This window comes from Pinus tabuliformis, chromosome 6 (assembly GCF_031772625.1).
Source record: "Pinus tabuliformis cultivar Carrire ecotype Pingquan chromosome 6, CPIR1, whole genome shotgun sequence".
NCBI classification, from domain to species: Eukaryota; Viridiplantae; Streptophyta; class Pinopsida; order Pinales; family Pinaceae; genus Pinus; species Pinus tabuliformis.
This window is the reverse complement of record NC_142292.1, coordinates 1841091211-1841105633: the sequence shown is the minus strand read 5'-3', so window position 1 is coordinate 1841105633 and position 14423 is coordinate 1841091211. Positions and strand designations below refer to the sequence as shown.

At 36.6% G+C, this 14423-nt stretch overlaps 1 protein-coding gene across 1 annotated transcript in view; it reads right to left on the bottom strand.

Annotated features, from left to right (window-relative positions):
- LOC149266365 (protein transport protein SEC23 E-like) overlaps positions 1–1424 on the bottom strand; it is a 41223-nt gene extending 39799 nt beyond the window's left edge. The window contains exon 1 of the mRNA XM_089430448.1: positions 384–1424. Coding sequence (XP_089286574.1) covers positions 384–1127 — 744 coding nt within the window. The 5' untranslated portion in view covers positions 1128–1424. The remainder of the gene's footprint in view (positions 1–383) is intronic.
- Positions 1425–14423: the final 12999 nt, after the last annotated feature.

Genomic DNA, 14423 nt, shown 5'->3' with positions numbered 1-14423 from the left:
CAAGATCGGTATGGTTTTCATGAAATATAAGCATAGGCCAAACTCCAAAAGAAAAGAGGTTGATCTGCTATCTGGATAAGCGATTCCGGCTACTCCCTCAGAGATCAAAACAAAACACTAAAAGGGGCACAGTCGTCTAACTGCATTAAGAAAAAATTGAAAAAAGCTAGAAATCGGAATTAGATCTCGTGCATTTGCTTTATTTGCATGGGTAGGTTAGCGAAAGACTATTTTGATGTAATGATTGATGTAACGATGGCTTGACATGTTCACTTTCAAGCACGAAGTATCGGGTTTCCGAAAATGAACGAAATGAAACCCAATTCAAACAAGCTGCATGAGAGATCAAAAGCAAAAACACTCAAAGGACCACAGGTACATACAGAATTCAACGTGTATTCACAGTCCGACGCCGCAAGCAAGAATCGATTAATTCCCCCAGCAGTAACACCATTCAAACCCCCTCCACCTGGCATCCCACCGACGGTCGTTCCCTTTGGAAATCCAGGCCGAGGCCCCGTAAGCCCCAGCTGATCCAAAATCTGCTCTTTAGAAATCTCCTTGGAACCCCTGAAAACGTAAGTTTTGAACAGATCTGCAAACCCCAATTCGTGCACATGAACCTGCGTCCCGAATGTAATCAGCCCCACCAGAGCATTCTCCGGCAGCAGAGTTATGGCCTGGCGCAGGGCCGATTTCACGTACCCCAATTCCTCTTCGATCACGCACGTGTCCAGCACGAACAGAAAGACAGGGTTCGGGTTCGAAGCCCGTTCACCGGAAATTGCGTACTCGATGGTCGTATACTGCTGAAAAAGCTCGGCAGGCACATTGCTCTCGTTGATCATGGCGTAATGCTGGGGAAAATGGTTCCGCTGGTAACAAAAGGGGCATAGCCAGATCTTGGCCGTGTAATCCACGCGACTGTAAGGGTTTAGAATGCAGAGACAGGATTTGCAGCGGAGAGGAGGGTAGGGCAGGACGGGCATTTCCGGCGCCGTGCGGAGCGGGCTGTAGACGGCCGCCAGCGGAATTACGCATTTGCTAGCTTCGATCTTGGAGCTCGGCCACACGTTCCATGTCATCCGTATGCTATCCCTACTTTCCATCTCTAGGAAGTCCGCCATTGTTGAAGGCCCTCTGAGCTCAGCTTTGCGAATCGATCAGGGGCCAAGGAGGTCCTACGTTCGAGTCTGGATCTGCTGGTTTATGAATTCTGGGAGCTGCTGTTCGATTCCGGGAGCTGCTGTGGATCGAACTCTAGTTGCTCATCGTGGATCCGCTGACCCGAGACGATCCACGCTGAATTTGTGTAGTTCTTTCGCTCGGTTTGTTTTGTATTCAGCAGGTCCTTTTTTTTCGGTGTTCTAGTGGTTTAAGGGGTGAGATTTCTAAGAGCAGCGGACTTTGGAAAGTGTATAAAGTGAATTGTGGAAATTTTATGTACAGTGTGGGTTTCCATGGGTTGTTGAGGGCGATATTGGTGTGGGTAATTTAAGGTAATGTTACCTAAATTTGCGATAATTAATGGCCTTTTATCATACTTGTAATTGTGTGGGTTATGTGAAAACAGTGCTTGGTCTGTGTTTAATTGGTTGGTATGAGTGGAATTATAAATAGATTAAATATATATTGATCATATTGATAAATATTGGAAAGAAGTCTATGATTTTTGGTTGCTAATTTGTTTAATAATTAAATAGGGAAAAGAATAGAAAATAGTTTATCAATAAGGAGTTTCAAAATTTGAAAATCAAAATAGGTATTTCTCAACAAAAACTTTGGTATTGTTAACAATTTCGTAGCATCTAATTGCTAATGTTATAACCCAAGAAAGCAATGTCTACATGGTGTTTTATTATGAAGGGTCTCTGTCAGGCCAGGCAGTGACTCCATTAGGCAAAAAAACTGATTCGTTTATTTCATTAGGTAGCTATTGTTATATACATGAATGTGACTGATCAGTTCATCTTCTTGATGACTGTTCACATTCCAAATTCACCCAATCGCAGAGGATTAGGTGTCAACATTCCCCCCCTTAATCTGAAGGGATGTTGGTGAGTGCAAGCATCATTCTGAATCTTTCAAGCTTTTCTCTTCCAAGCGCTTTGGTGAAGATGTCTGCAATTTGCTCATTTGTGGAACAATGATGGAGATGGATTGTTTTGGCCTCAACATGATGTCGAATCAGATGATATTTAGTATTGATGTGCTTTGTACGATCATGGAACTTTGGGTTCTTGGCCAACTTTATTGCAGAGGTGTTGTCAATCATGAGTGGAGTTGATTGTACTTGTTTTACCTGTAAATCTTCAAGAATTTTCCTGAGCCACACAATTTCTTTCGTTGCTTCAGCTGCTGCCACATATTCTGCTTCTGTTGTGGAATCTGCTGGAACTGATTGTTTCCGTGATCTCCAAGAGACAGCTCCTGATCCAAGACTCATAACATATCCTGAAGTAGATACTCCAGTTTCTTTGTCTCCATCGAAGTCTGAATCAGAGTATCCAATCAAGCTGAAGTCATCCACCTGTGTATACTTGATTCCAAGGTCTTGAGTTCCCTTCAAGTACCTTAGAACTCTTTTTGCAACAGACCAATGTCCCTCACAAGGCTTTTGCATGAACCTGGAGAGGATTCCAACAGTAAATGAAATGTCTGGTCTAGTAGTAGTGAGGTAGATGAGACTTCCTACAAGCTGTCTATACCTTGTTGCATCCTTCAATAGATGTGAGCTTTAAGTTTTGTTCCATTGGAGTAGAAAGAGGATTGCACTCTGTCATGCCAAATCTGTTTAACAAATCTCTAATGTATTTCTTTTGAGAAAGAAATATGGATTTTGGATGTTGGGTTACTTCAATGCCAAGATAGTAATGAACATAGCCCAAATCAGTCATTTCAAAACTTTTTCCTAATTCTTTCTTTATGGATGCAATATAGCTTTCATTGTTCCCTGTCATTAAAAGATCATCTACATATACCACAAGATATACAACTGTTTTGCCAACTTTCTTGACAAATAAAGTTGCATCATCAAGATCAAAATCATTGAAGTTGAGTTTCAGAAGATGCTTAGTTAGTTTTTCATACCAGGCTCGTGGTGCTTGTTTGAGGCCATACAAGGACTTCACAAGTTTGCATACTTTATGTTCATGTCCTTTCACATCAAATCCTTCAGGCTGGGACATAAAAAAATTCTCTTTTAGATCTCCATTCAAGAATGCAGTTTTTACATCCATTTGATGGACTTTCCAACCGTTCTGAGTAGCGAGTGCAAAGAGTGTCTGGATGGTGGCCCATTTTGTTGTGGGAGCAAAAGTTTCCTCATAATCGACCCCTTCCTTCTGTGCAAAGCCTTTTGCCACAAGCCTAGCTTTGTGCTTGTCAAGTGAGCCATCAGCTTTGTATTTGTTCTTGTAGACCCACTTGCAGCCAATTGGTTTGGTTCCAAATGGAGGATCAACCAGCTTCCAAGTGCCATTCTTTATGAGGGCATCATACTCCTTTTTCATCGCTTCTTTCCATTCATCATGAAAAACAGCTTATTTGAAGAAAGTTGGCTCAAAATCTGTAGACAAGTTCAATTCACAATCATAAGTAACATCCATATCAACAAGTGAATTAGAGTCATCTACATCACCTCCATTTTATCGGTTTGAATTTCTGGTTCCTGTTTTTCCAATTTCATCAGGATGAACACTTTCACGTGTCTTTGTCAGCCACTTTGGGGGACCTTTCTGAGATGGTCCAAGCTGCTCTATTGATTGAGTTGGGACTGAATCAAGATTGAGTCTCCCAATTCTATCAATTACATCACTTAAAGCATCATCCGTTGTTGGAGTTTCATGCAGGGGAGATTGTTCTTCAAAAGAAGATTCCACATGTTGATCTAGTATAGGAATCCCCCCTTCAAGATGTGGAATCTGATTATCAAATTCTTGAAATGATTTCGTTTTTGTGAATCTATCCAAGCGATCAAGTTGCCGCTCAACAACATTGTCAGATTTGGATGATTCAAGAAAATGACATCTCTAGATACAACAAACTTTTTATTTACTTCATCATAGAGGCGGTATGCTTTAGAGGTGTTTGAATACCCCAGGAAGATACACTTACGACTTCTAGCACCAAGTTTGTTTCTATGTACCTTTGGTATCAAAGAATAACAGGTGGAACCAAAGATCCTGAGATGTTTTACCGAAGGAACATGTCCATACCACAATTCATAGGGAGTCTTGTTTCTTATAGCATTAGATGGACATCTATTCTTTATATATGCAGCACATAGAACAGCATCAGCCCAAAACATTATCTTTACATTTTTGAAAAAGAGCATGGATCGTACCATATTCAAGATTGTTCTATTCATTCTTTCAGCTACACCATTCTGTTGGGGATTATAAGGCATAGTTGTTTGATGTTTAATCCCATGTTGGTGAAGATAGTGTTCAAATTCATTTGATGTATATTCTTTTCCATTATCAGTGCGAATAGACCTAATATGAGATTGTGCATCATTTTCAATCCATTTATGAAAATTCTTGAATGTTTGAAAAGCATCAGATTTGTTCTTCAATAAATAAACCCAACACATTCTGGTGTAATCATCAATAAATGTCATGATATATTTATTTCCATTTGCAGAAGGAACAGGCATTGGACCACATAAATCTGAATGAATGAGTTCAAGCTTCCTATGTGCTCTTGAATGTGAATCATGAAAAGACTGTTTGCTATGCTTTCCTAGAATGCAAGCATCACATTGCTTATGTTTCCTAGGAATTGTAGGCAAACCAGCAACACCATTTTTCTTCAATAAGCGGAGACTGTCATAGTTTAAATGTCCAAATCTAGCATGCCATAATAAATTTGATGGAAGTGTACCTTCTTCGTGATGAGAAATATATGAGAAATGTTGTGCATGAGCAGAGGTTCCTTGCAGTTGAGAAGCCTTTCTTCTTCTATTCCCCTCGTGACAAGTGAGTGGTCAGATGCTTTTCTTACCTCAAGCTTGCCATCAAACATATGAATGGAGTGACCTTGTTGGCGGATGTGGACCAAGGAGAGCAAGTTTCTCTTGAGCTGTGGGAGATATAGAACATGATCCAGAAGAAAGTCTGGAAGACCAGGCAGTTTAAGCCTGATTGTGCCAATCCCTAATGGCTTGATTTTTGACTGATCTGCAAAGTATACTGCTCCATCAACATTGTCAGTGAAATCTTCAAAAAAATCTTTTCTATGAGTCATATGAAAGGTTGCTCCTGAATTAAGCAACCAATCATTTTTCGAAGAAGCAAGTGAAGCATTAAACAAATCTTCATTTACTCCAATGTTACATTGTGCCTCAATATAGTGAGCGGATTCAGGTGCTTTACCATTGTCTGTATCATCAGTTTTACCTTTCTGCTGGTTTCTTTTCTGCTCAATTTTGTCCCATGGTAGCTTGCATGTAGAAGCATCATGTGATCCATTTCGTTTGCAGCGAATGCAATGTAAGTCTACCTTTTCTCCTTGAGAATGTCTGCCCCCCTGCCTCTGAAGTATCTTCCTCTTCCTCTTCGTCCACCTCTTCCTCTTGTAGAATCTTGAGCATGATGCTTTTCTTTATGAGCAAGACAAACAGTCTCTTCAGAAGATTCAGGGACTGTCTTCTTTCCAAAGGCTTTCTCTCTTTCAGCAAACTTTTTCACAAGAGAATCAAAGGTTATATCTTTAAGATTTCCATTTGCTTGTAGAGACTCAAGATAATTGGAGTAAGTAGGATAGAGTGCCTTGAGAAAAGCAATAAGAGGGATATCCAGCTCAACCTTAGTGGATTTAATATCATGCATTATAGACTTTACTTCAGATGCAAGAGCAAGAGGATCATTATTTTTCAGTTCAAGAGTGAAGAATTTAATCATGAGCTGAACAACTTCAAGTGCAGAATGTGAGTCAGAGTTCTTTTAGCTTTTGTAAAGCTTCAAAGGCAGTTGAATATGATGAAATATGGCGACTTACTTCTTCATTTACAGATGTTGCGATTAATGCATAGGCTTTGCTGTTCTTGTTTTCCCAAATGACGAGCTCTTTGTCTGATGTAGGCTGCACTGGGTCATTTTCTCCTTCTCCGACACACACTCCCTTCCACAACTCATTGAAGATGAGGGTGTGTTTTATCATCCGAGACCATTCAGGATAGTTCTCCTTGCCAGTGAGAACTATTCCTACCATAGAGATGATTGAATGCATTATGTAAAAAAATACTTCTGCTGATATACAGTGAAATTGTACTCAAAAGGGCAAAAAAAATTTCAAACACTTTTATGTATTGTTTCTTCAAATCCCTCCAAGGATCCTCATATAATATATCCACCATATTCCATATCTACAAACTATTCAAAAAGCGTCCAAAATTTTTTCTCAAGCAAGATGGTGAATATATATATATATATATATATATATATATATATATATATATATGCTGGTCAATCATCAGGCGTCCAAAACTCAAACGTTGGTCAACATCATTCAAGCCACAGTTCAGTGGGACAGCGCATTCAAAACATATATAAACCACGCATTAATTCAGCACCGCTATAATATAAGCCACAACAAATTAATTCAGCACCGCTATCTCAAATAAAAAGAACACTGCATACAGCTATTCAGGTCTTTGTCAGCACCATTATCTCAAAAAAAAAGGAGCACTGCACGATAGTCTTGTTCTGAAACACCGCTATCTCAAAAAAAAGAACAACGCATACAACATTCAGGTCTTTGTGAGCACCATTATCTGAAAAAAGGAGGAGCACTGCAGGATAGCCTAAACTCCAAAAGATCTATCAAAAAAAAATTTGCAATTAAAGCTACAGGATTGAATTTGGTAAATAACGCACGTCTGGACAACTTTTCACACGCATATATATGAACAGTTATATATGGGACGCATTTTAGGATAGTCCGTATCATTGAGAAAATTCATATTAAAAATTATCTCCCGCCAGCTTTAAGCGTATTGCTTAACCAATCCAATCCTTCACAACGGGCCTTCACCCTTTATTGCTGAAGTAATGAATATAGCCCATTTCCGACTTTTTATCTTATGCAGTTCGAGAGCCTTAATTACTACAACATTGTCGACAGAGACCACCACGCTTCCGCTGCGCACCACGCTTCGAACCAGGGCGCAAAGAACCACGGGTATGCAGGAGAATATGACTACAGAAATGGATGAGGCAACCCCTGAAGCAATAGCATTAATGCCGCTTAGAATTGAACAAATTCCTCAATCGCTGTTCGGCGTTCAAGACGCAGCGACGGCAGCCAAAATTGATGAGAATGCCAATGGAATCGAACAAAGCAGCAGGTCCGATGTCGATCATCCAAACACCGCAACACCTCAACACAATGTCTCAACAAATGTCTCAACACAGAATACGACCCCTTCAGCACATCATGCAGTGACACGCTTCAACGGATGTATTCAGGAATGAATGAGATTTGCAGAGTTTCGACAGAGATTTTAGCATAGAAGCGAAATGAGCTCGGACAGGCCATCATCAGGACAGAAGGGAATATGGCAGTGGCAAATCATTTCAGGACAGAGGCAGAGGAGCGCTCAGTGGACAGAATGACAGAGGCGTTTGAGGACAGAGCTCAGGCCAGCGTACAGCCCATAGTAGCAAAACTGAAGGGAGTTACAACTATTTTTAAACTTGGCTCTGATACCATGTCAGGCCAGGCAGTAACTCCATTAGGTAGAAAAACTGATTCGTTTATTTCATTAGGTAGCTATTGTTATATACATGAATGTGACTGATCAGTTCATCTTCTTGATGATTGTTCACATTCCAAATTCACCCAATCGTAGAGAATTAGGTGTCAACAGTCTCCATATAGATAAGAGATAATTGTACTTGGTTATGTGGAGCTCGCATGGTTTGCAATGTAGGCAATTCAAAACCTTCGAGCATATTTTTTAGTTTGTCTTTTAGTCAAGTCTATCTAAGTGTGAGTTGTCTTTGTGACTATGGCATTTTTCTATCTCCCTCTAAGTATGGGTTGTCTTTGTGACTATGGCATTTTTCTATCTCCCTCCATGGAGCATTATGTTGTTAGGCAATCAACATTCTTGGGCTATTGAGTTTCACTCTATTGTGGATGCTTGTAAGGGTTGAAGTGTTTTTTTTTACGATAGAAGGATTGCAATGATGTTTTATTAAATTTTGTTCTCTTGTCATAAGTCTTTTCATGGTATATTGGCATGGGTGTTAAGTTGGCCTTTCATATAACTATGCAAAGTCAAAAGGTTTAGGTTGATATTGAACACCTCTAGAAACATCTAGAGTATTGGGTTAGTGGCCCCTATATTGTGGTCAAAGGGCCATCTAAACATTCTTACTTTGTTATTGCAAGCTCACACAAAGGGGATGGTACGCTCCACCACCACATCGACAAAGAGGTTTGCAAGCGTGGGAGGAGTTAATTGTTGGTGTACCACACAATGAAACACTTCATGGCTCTAGCCTTTGGTATTTATGAAGAGCCTGAACCTCGGAGCCTCCCAATGATGGATTGGAGCATATATAGCATGTTCGCATCAATCCCTTGATCTTTGGATGATTGTGGCTAGCATCCTCCAATAATAAACATGGTTACTACTTGGTGTTTTCTAATCAAACTCTTATTCGTTGCCCTTTGTTGTATTAATTATGTGATTTGTAGGTAATTTATGATATTATAATCACAAAGGTTTTGGCTTAAGCCGATGCATGTATTTTTTTTTAACATCTAATTCGTGGCTATTTTGGCTTAAACCAAGCCATGCCATGTTTTGTTTTTTAGTTGTTCTTGTGGATGATACACATGATGTGACATGTATTTTTTATATCAAAGCCTTGTAAAAATTTTCGATATAAATAATCGAAGATTAAATTCAAATAGATACATATTTTTAAGGATAACACTCAAGAAGGGAAAGGTATGAACCAATTACTTTGTTGTGTTGAGTCTTCTCTCACAGTAATCTCCACCAAATATTAAACATATCATCATTGGTTCCTTAAACATGAAGCGAACAAAGTTCCTTCTACAAATTAATTACTCCAAAAGACTTGGAATATAAAGATATCCATGAGGATACAAATATTATATATTAAATGGATGAATAAGAATGATAATGAATTTACAAATGAGAAAGAGAGGCTTGCTTATATATCAGGCAAGTGTCTCTTCATGAAGAGTCATGTCTCATTTAGACATGCTTCTTCAACCTAATTACTAATTAACTAATAGTTATTTATGCTTATTATCATTTATATTATTTTACATTATTAATATATATTTTATTTGTTACATTGCGTCCTTCCTCAAAAAGCTTTGTCCTCAAAGCTTGTCGATGACAAAAGGCTTGATCTCTCTTTCGGCTTTGAACGTCTTTCTGTCTTGGAACAGTCATCTTCGTCGATACAAGCTGATATGATCTTCTCAATGACAAACATAATTGTCGCACTGAGAAGGGATCAGACCATCCCAGATTAATCTTTTGTATAGTATTATGATCACTGGAATTTTGTAACGACTTGTCAGCATAAGACTGGATTGAGGTTACATCACTATTATATGGAACATCATTTTGTTGTTTCTGGTCTGAATGGTACCGATACATAGCATGGTTGATTGGTCTCCTCTCGTGATTTAGATGTCGATATGGAGTTTTTAGATTTTCTTCTGGCGAAGATGTTGTTGAATTGGTTATGGAACATTCACTTGGAATGTCCATTGTTTGAACTGCAACATCTAAGTATGTAGTTTATTTAACTGACTTGTCTTCTTGAGTTGTCATATTCACTCAATCGGTATTTGTTGTTTTGTCGTCAACTTGAATTCCTACATTTGATGTTTTTTTCTCAATAAGTTGTTGTACCTTGTTTTATAATGACTTCTTATCCTTCTTAAGTTTCTTAACTTGCAACAGTAATTTTTCGCTATGGTTTTTAAATTGAGAAACTTCTTCATTTTTGTCAACATTGATTTTGTCAATTTCTTTTTGCATATTTTGTAATACCTTTTTACCTTCTTGAGACATTACTTTTGAAATATCTGAGATATCTCCTAGTGTTACTGAATTTGGTTTTAGTGTAAAATCTTGGAGCGTTATTTTCTTCTTCTTGTAAGAAAATGTTAAAAACTTCTTCTTTGTATTTAGAATAAAGGAACCTAGAGTTTCCATCCAAGATAAACCCAAAATAATGTCACCTTGATTGTTCCATAGGGTCTGAACTGAGAATTGTGATACAAATGTATAATCTTCAATGTTTCACTGTAAATTGGCTATGTCATATATTTTATTGCGAAAAAAGTCTAATTTTTCAGTTATATTTGACTTTGGAATCACTAGTTGGTTTACGATTTTAGGTGTTATATAGTTTGCATCTTCCGGCGGAGAAATAGAAATAATAACATATTTTCTGCAAAAGTTCCTTTAATGTTAAATAACGCTTTACCGTCTCTTTCTGGGAATCTTATGGGCTTCATTTTTGTATTAGACTCCATTTTTGCTTCTTGAATATTAAATATTTTTTAAATTAATTTTTTTAATAAATCTTTTTTTTTCTATATATATTTTCCAAATATTCTCCTTTAATGTGGATTGTTAAAAACTTGAATACCCTTTAAATTACTCCTTTATATTGTTGCCCTCTATATATGTACATATTTCTTTATATTAAGACCTCTTTTCAAAATAACTTTATTATCTTATAATAAGAGTTTCACTTCTTCTTTTTTAATAATAAATTGGTCCCTTTTTTTATATACTTAATTACTTCCTTGATAAATGTTTAATGTCATCCCACTTAATAAATATAAAGGTCACGTCTTTTCATATAACACGGTCATGATGTTAAAATACCATGGGCTATTACCATGGGTTGTTTCTAAAACCACGGGCTTCTCCTAGTAAAAAGTTTTAAATATCACTTGGTATGAGATTTTGTATCCGCTTTGTTTTTTCTTTTACTTTTAAAATACCATGGGAAATTACCATGGATTGTTTCTAAAACCATGGGCTTCTACCAGGTGATTTTAATTCGTTTTTTATCTTTCTTGATGAATTTTTTTTTTTTTTTTTTTTTTTTTTTTAACACCTTTAATATCTTGTCTTCTTTTTTCTTTTTCTTTTTAATAATCCTTTTAAGTATATATAACATTTATATTAAATCAATATATATCTCACCTCTTTTGACTTGAATGTGGCACTTCCCGACTTTTGAATTTCGCCTTTGTATATATATATATTTTTAAACCGTAATAATCTTACTTTTTATTTTTATTTTTTACTTTTTCTTCTTCTTCTTTTTTTAATTCATTTACTTATAATTTTTTTTTTGGGCCAAAGGCCTAGAAAAACAGAGAAAAGAAGAAACTCCCAAATTCTGAGCAAAATGCTTCAATTGTACGGAAACAAGGTTGACAAATTTCGATGGCCAAGGACTTGAATCGGAGAACAAGCTCTGTGCACCGATTAAGCAACCTAGAGAACCAAACTGCTCTGATACCAATTGAAACAAACAAAGTTCCTTCTACAAATTAATTACTCCAAAAGACTTGGAATATAAAGATATCCATGAGGATACAAATATTATATATTAAATGTGTGAATAAGAATGATAATGAATTTACAAATGAGAACGAGAGGCTTGCTTATATATCAGGCAAGTGTCTCTTCATGAAGAGTCATGTCTCATTTAGACATGCTTCTTCAAACTAATTACTAATTAACTAATAGTTATTTATGCTTATTATCATTTATATTATTTTACATTATTAATATATATATATATTATTTGTTACAAAATATTATTAGGGACATTATCAACTCAAATTGCAAATTCTCACATTGCAACAAATTATCACGAACTTTGTTACCGTCTACCGATGGAAAGAAACATGCAAATTTGTGGTCATCTCCTCCACTCCAAAATAACCCAAAATATTGGAATGGTGCACCTTGTGCAACACTTGCAATGGGTGACTTTCTAAATAATGGAGTTAATGCTCAAGGTGTAAGTAATTTATCCTTTAGTAAATAGTCACAAAACTTATCCTCTAGGAGGAATGTCATGGAGTTATACAAGAATGCATGGAAGTGTGCAATATCTAAATGTTACATGTAAACTTTATTGAAATCCCTAAAAACAAAATGTTGAAATTGTGTAAACTTTGTCCATTGAATGGTCATGACAGGAAACTCAACACTTCTTGTGCTTCCTTTTTTGTACCTATTCATTGTATTGAAGTACTATATGTCTGTTATCTACTTCATGTGATGTGCATTCTTGATCTTGTTATGTGTATGGAGAGAGTGGAGAGGCTAATGGTCATCATGAATGACACCTTTTAGCAAGCATCTAATAATGCCAACACTTAACTGCTTCAATTGACATGGACATCTCTTAATCATATGGTAAATAGCTTAGAATAGTGTCTAGGAAAATCATAGAGTGGTACACAGCAAGTCTCCCATGTTGCATAAATATTGCACTCCTTTGCATGCCCAAAGAAAACCACCACAATCTCATATGTGTGTTAAATGTTAGGTGAGATAAGAATACAAGCAATCACAACTTAGCACTCAATACATTTGAATTCATCTTCTTGTATTATGACTTTACTAAAATGGGCCTTTACATGGTCCAATGCATTCAAAGTGTACATGGCATGGGACAATTGCAACACAGACATTATGAGATAGTTTGGCATTCACATGAAGTTTTGTGAGGCATTAATATTCTTCAATGGTGGCTAGTTGAAATTTTTTGAAATATTGTGATATCAATGCCAAGTCCATCTTACTTCACACGCAATTGAATCCAAACAAGTTTTATCTATGCAAATATATACTTCTTCCTATTCACAAATGGCTCCTCTTATGGCATTGTTGTAAATACTTGGTCCAAGTGCTTTTGATTATCCTCTCTAAATTAACTAAAAATATGTATGTCCTCTAAAGACACAATCACAAAAGAGTAAAGATATGGCCTTAGCACTCCATTTACCACCCCCATGGACATCACAAGGGTGTTAACATGACCAAACAACATCATCAACCAATATTGAAGGTTGCCTTTTATGTATCTTCGAACTCAATGTAGGTTTGATAAATATTGAGCTTGAAAAATATATTGTTAAAGTACTTAACTCCCTAAAGTTGATATAACGAGTCATCAATGTAAAAAATGGACATTAATTTTCAATGGCAATTGTGTTCGAGAGTTTACACTCTACACATGTTCGCTTAAAACTATAATACTGAATTCATAAGGAAATGGGTTTGGTCAAATGTGGTCTTTGACCAATAGCCCTTGAATTTGCTTATGGTTTCATTGTTTTTTAACAATAAAGTACTTTCCAAAGTCTCATTTGCTGGAACAATTCCCTATTGCAAGGCAATGGAGTACTGAGTTTTGTAGTGGGAGGCAATCTAGGTGATTTTTAACAACTCTTAATAGCTTTGCAATAGCTCACCAACTATTTAATCTCTTTTACTTCTCTTATCACATTAGATAGGCAGACAAAACAACTTTGGGGTCCTAGTATCGATTAAAGAGTACCACTCCCTACTCTTTCTTTAGTCTTCCTACGTTATCACCAAATAAGGTTGGTTGTCGTTAATGAGTTTATATTGAGCATGAAGATTCCCATGTTTCAGCATATTGTTGTTCATAGTATTTTGGAATGAAATTGTGTGTCATATTTTGAAACTTCCAACGTTTCAAGTCGGCACTCTACCGCGTTTCGAGTTTACATTGGTTTGGACATTATTAATACACTTCATCACCATGTTACATGTATGTATTTCAACAAACCACGTTGCACCCATCAAATGAAACAATATAAAACTCCACTTCATATACATATTTTGTTGAGATATGAGCTTCACTTAAATTTGCATTCGATGTGTGTGCTTTTGTTCCTACTATACCACAACAAGGAGTAGGGCTATGGATACACAACTATAGGGAAGTTATGCTTCTTTGTTAGTGGTTTTGAGTTGAGGTGTAATTTGTTTCTAGTGTCAAATATTCCATTCACAAGATCTTCATTTAGATCTCAATGGAGAATGATGTTCTACATTTAGTGTAATTAGGATAGGTAATCAACATCAAATAAATACGTTCTACTTTGACATTGGGTATCAATACCTCCTTTCCTCCCTAAATTCTCACAATTTACTCCTATAAATTCTCTATATGCACCCACCAACTTTCATCCTCATAATTTCCTTTGTGCCTACAGTTGTTGCAGAATGGAAACATTGATCGTATTCTTCACTATATGTCATTCTTTAGGAGTTTAGGGTTTATCTTCTATTACGAGGTGTACTAACCTTAACTTGAAATACCAAATAGAACAAGCAAATGTTGTGCAAACAAAAACAT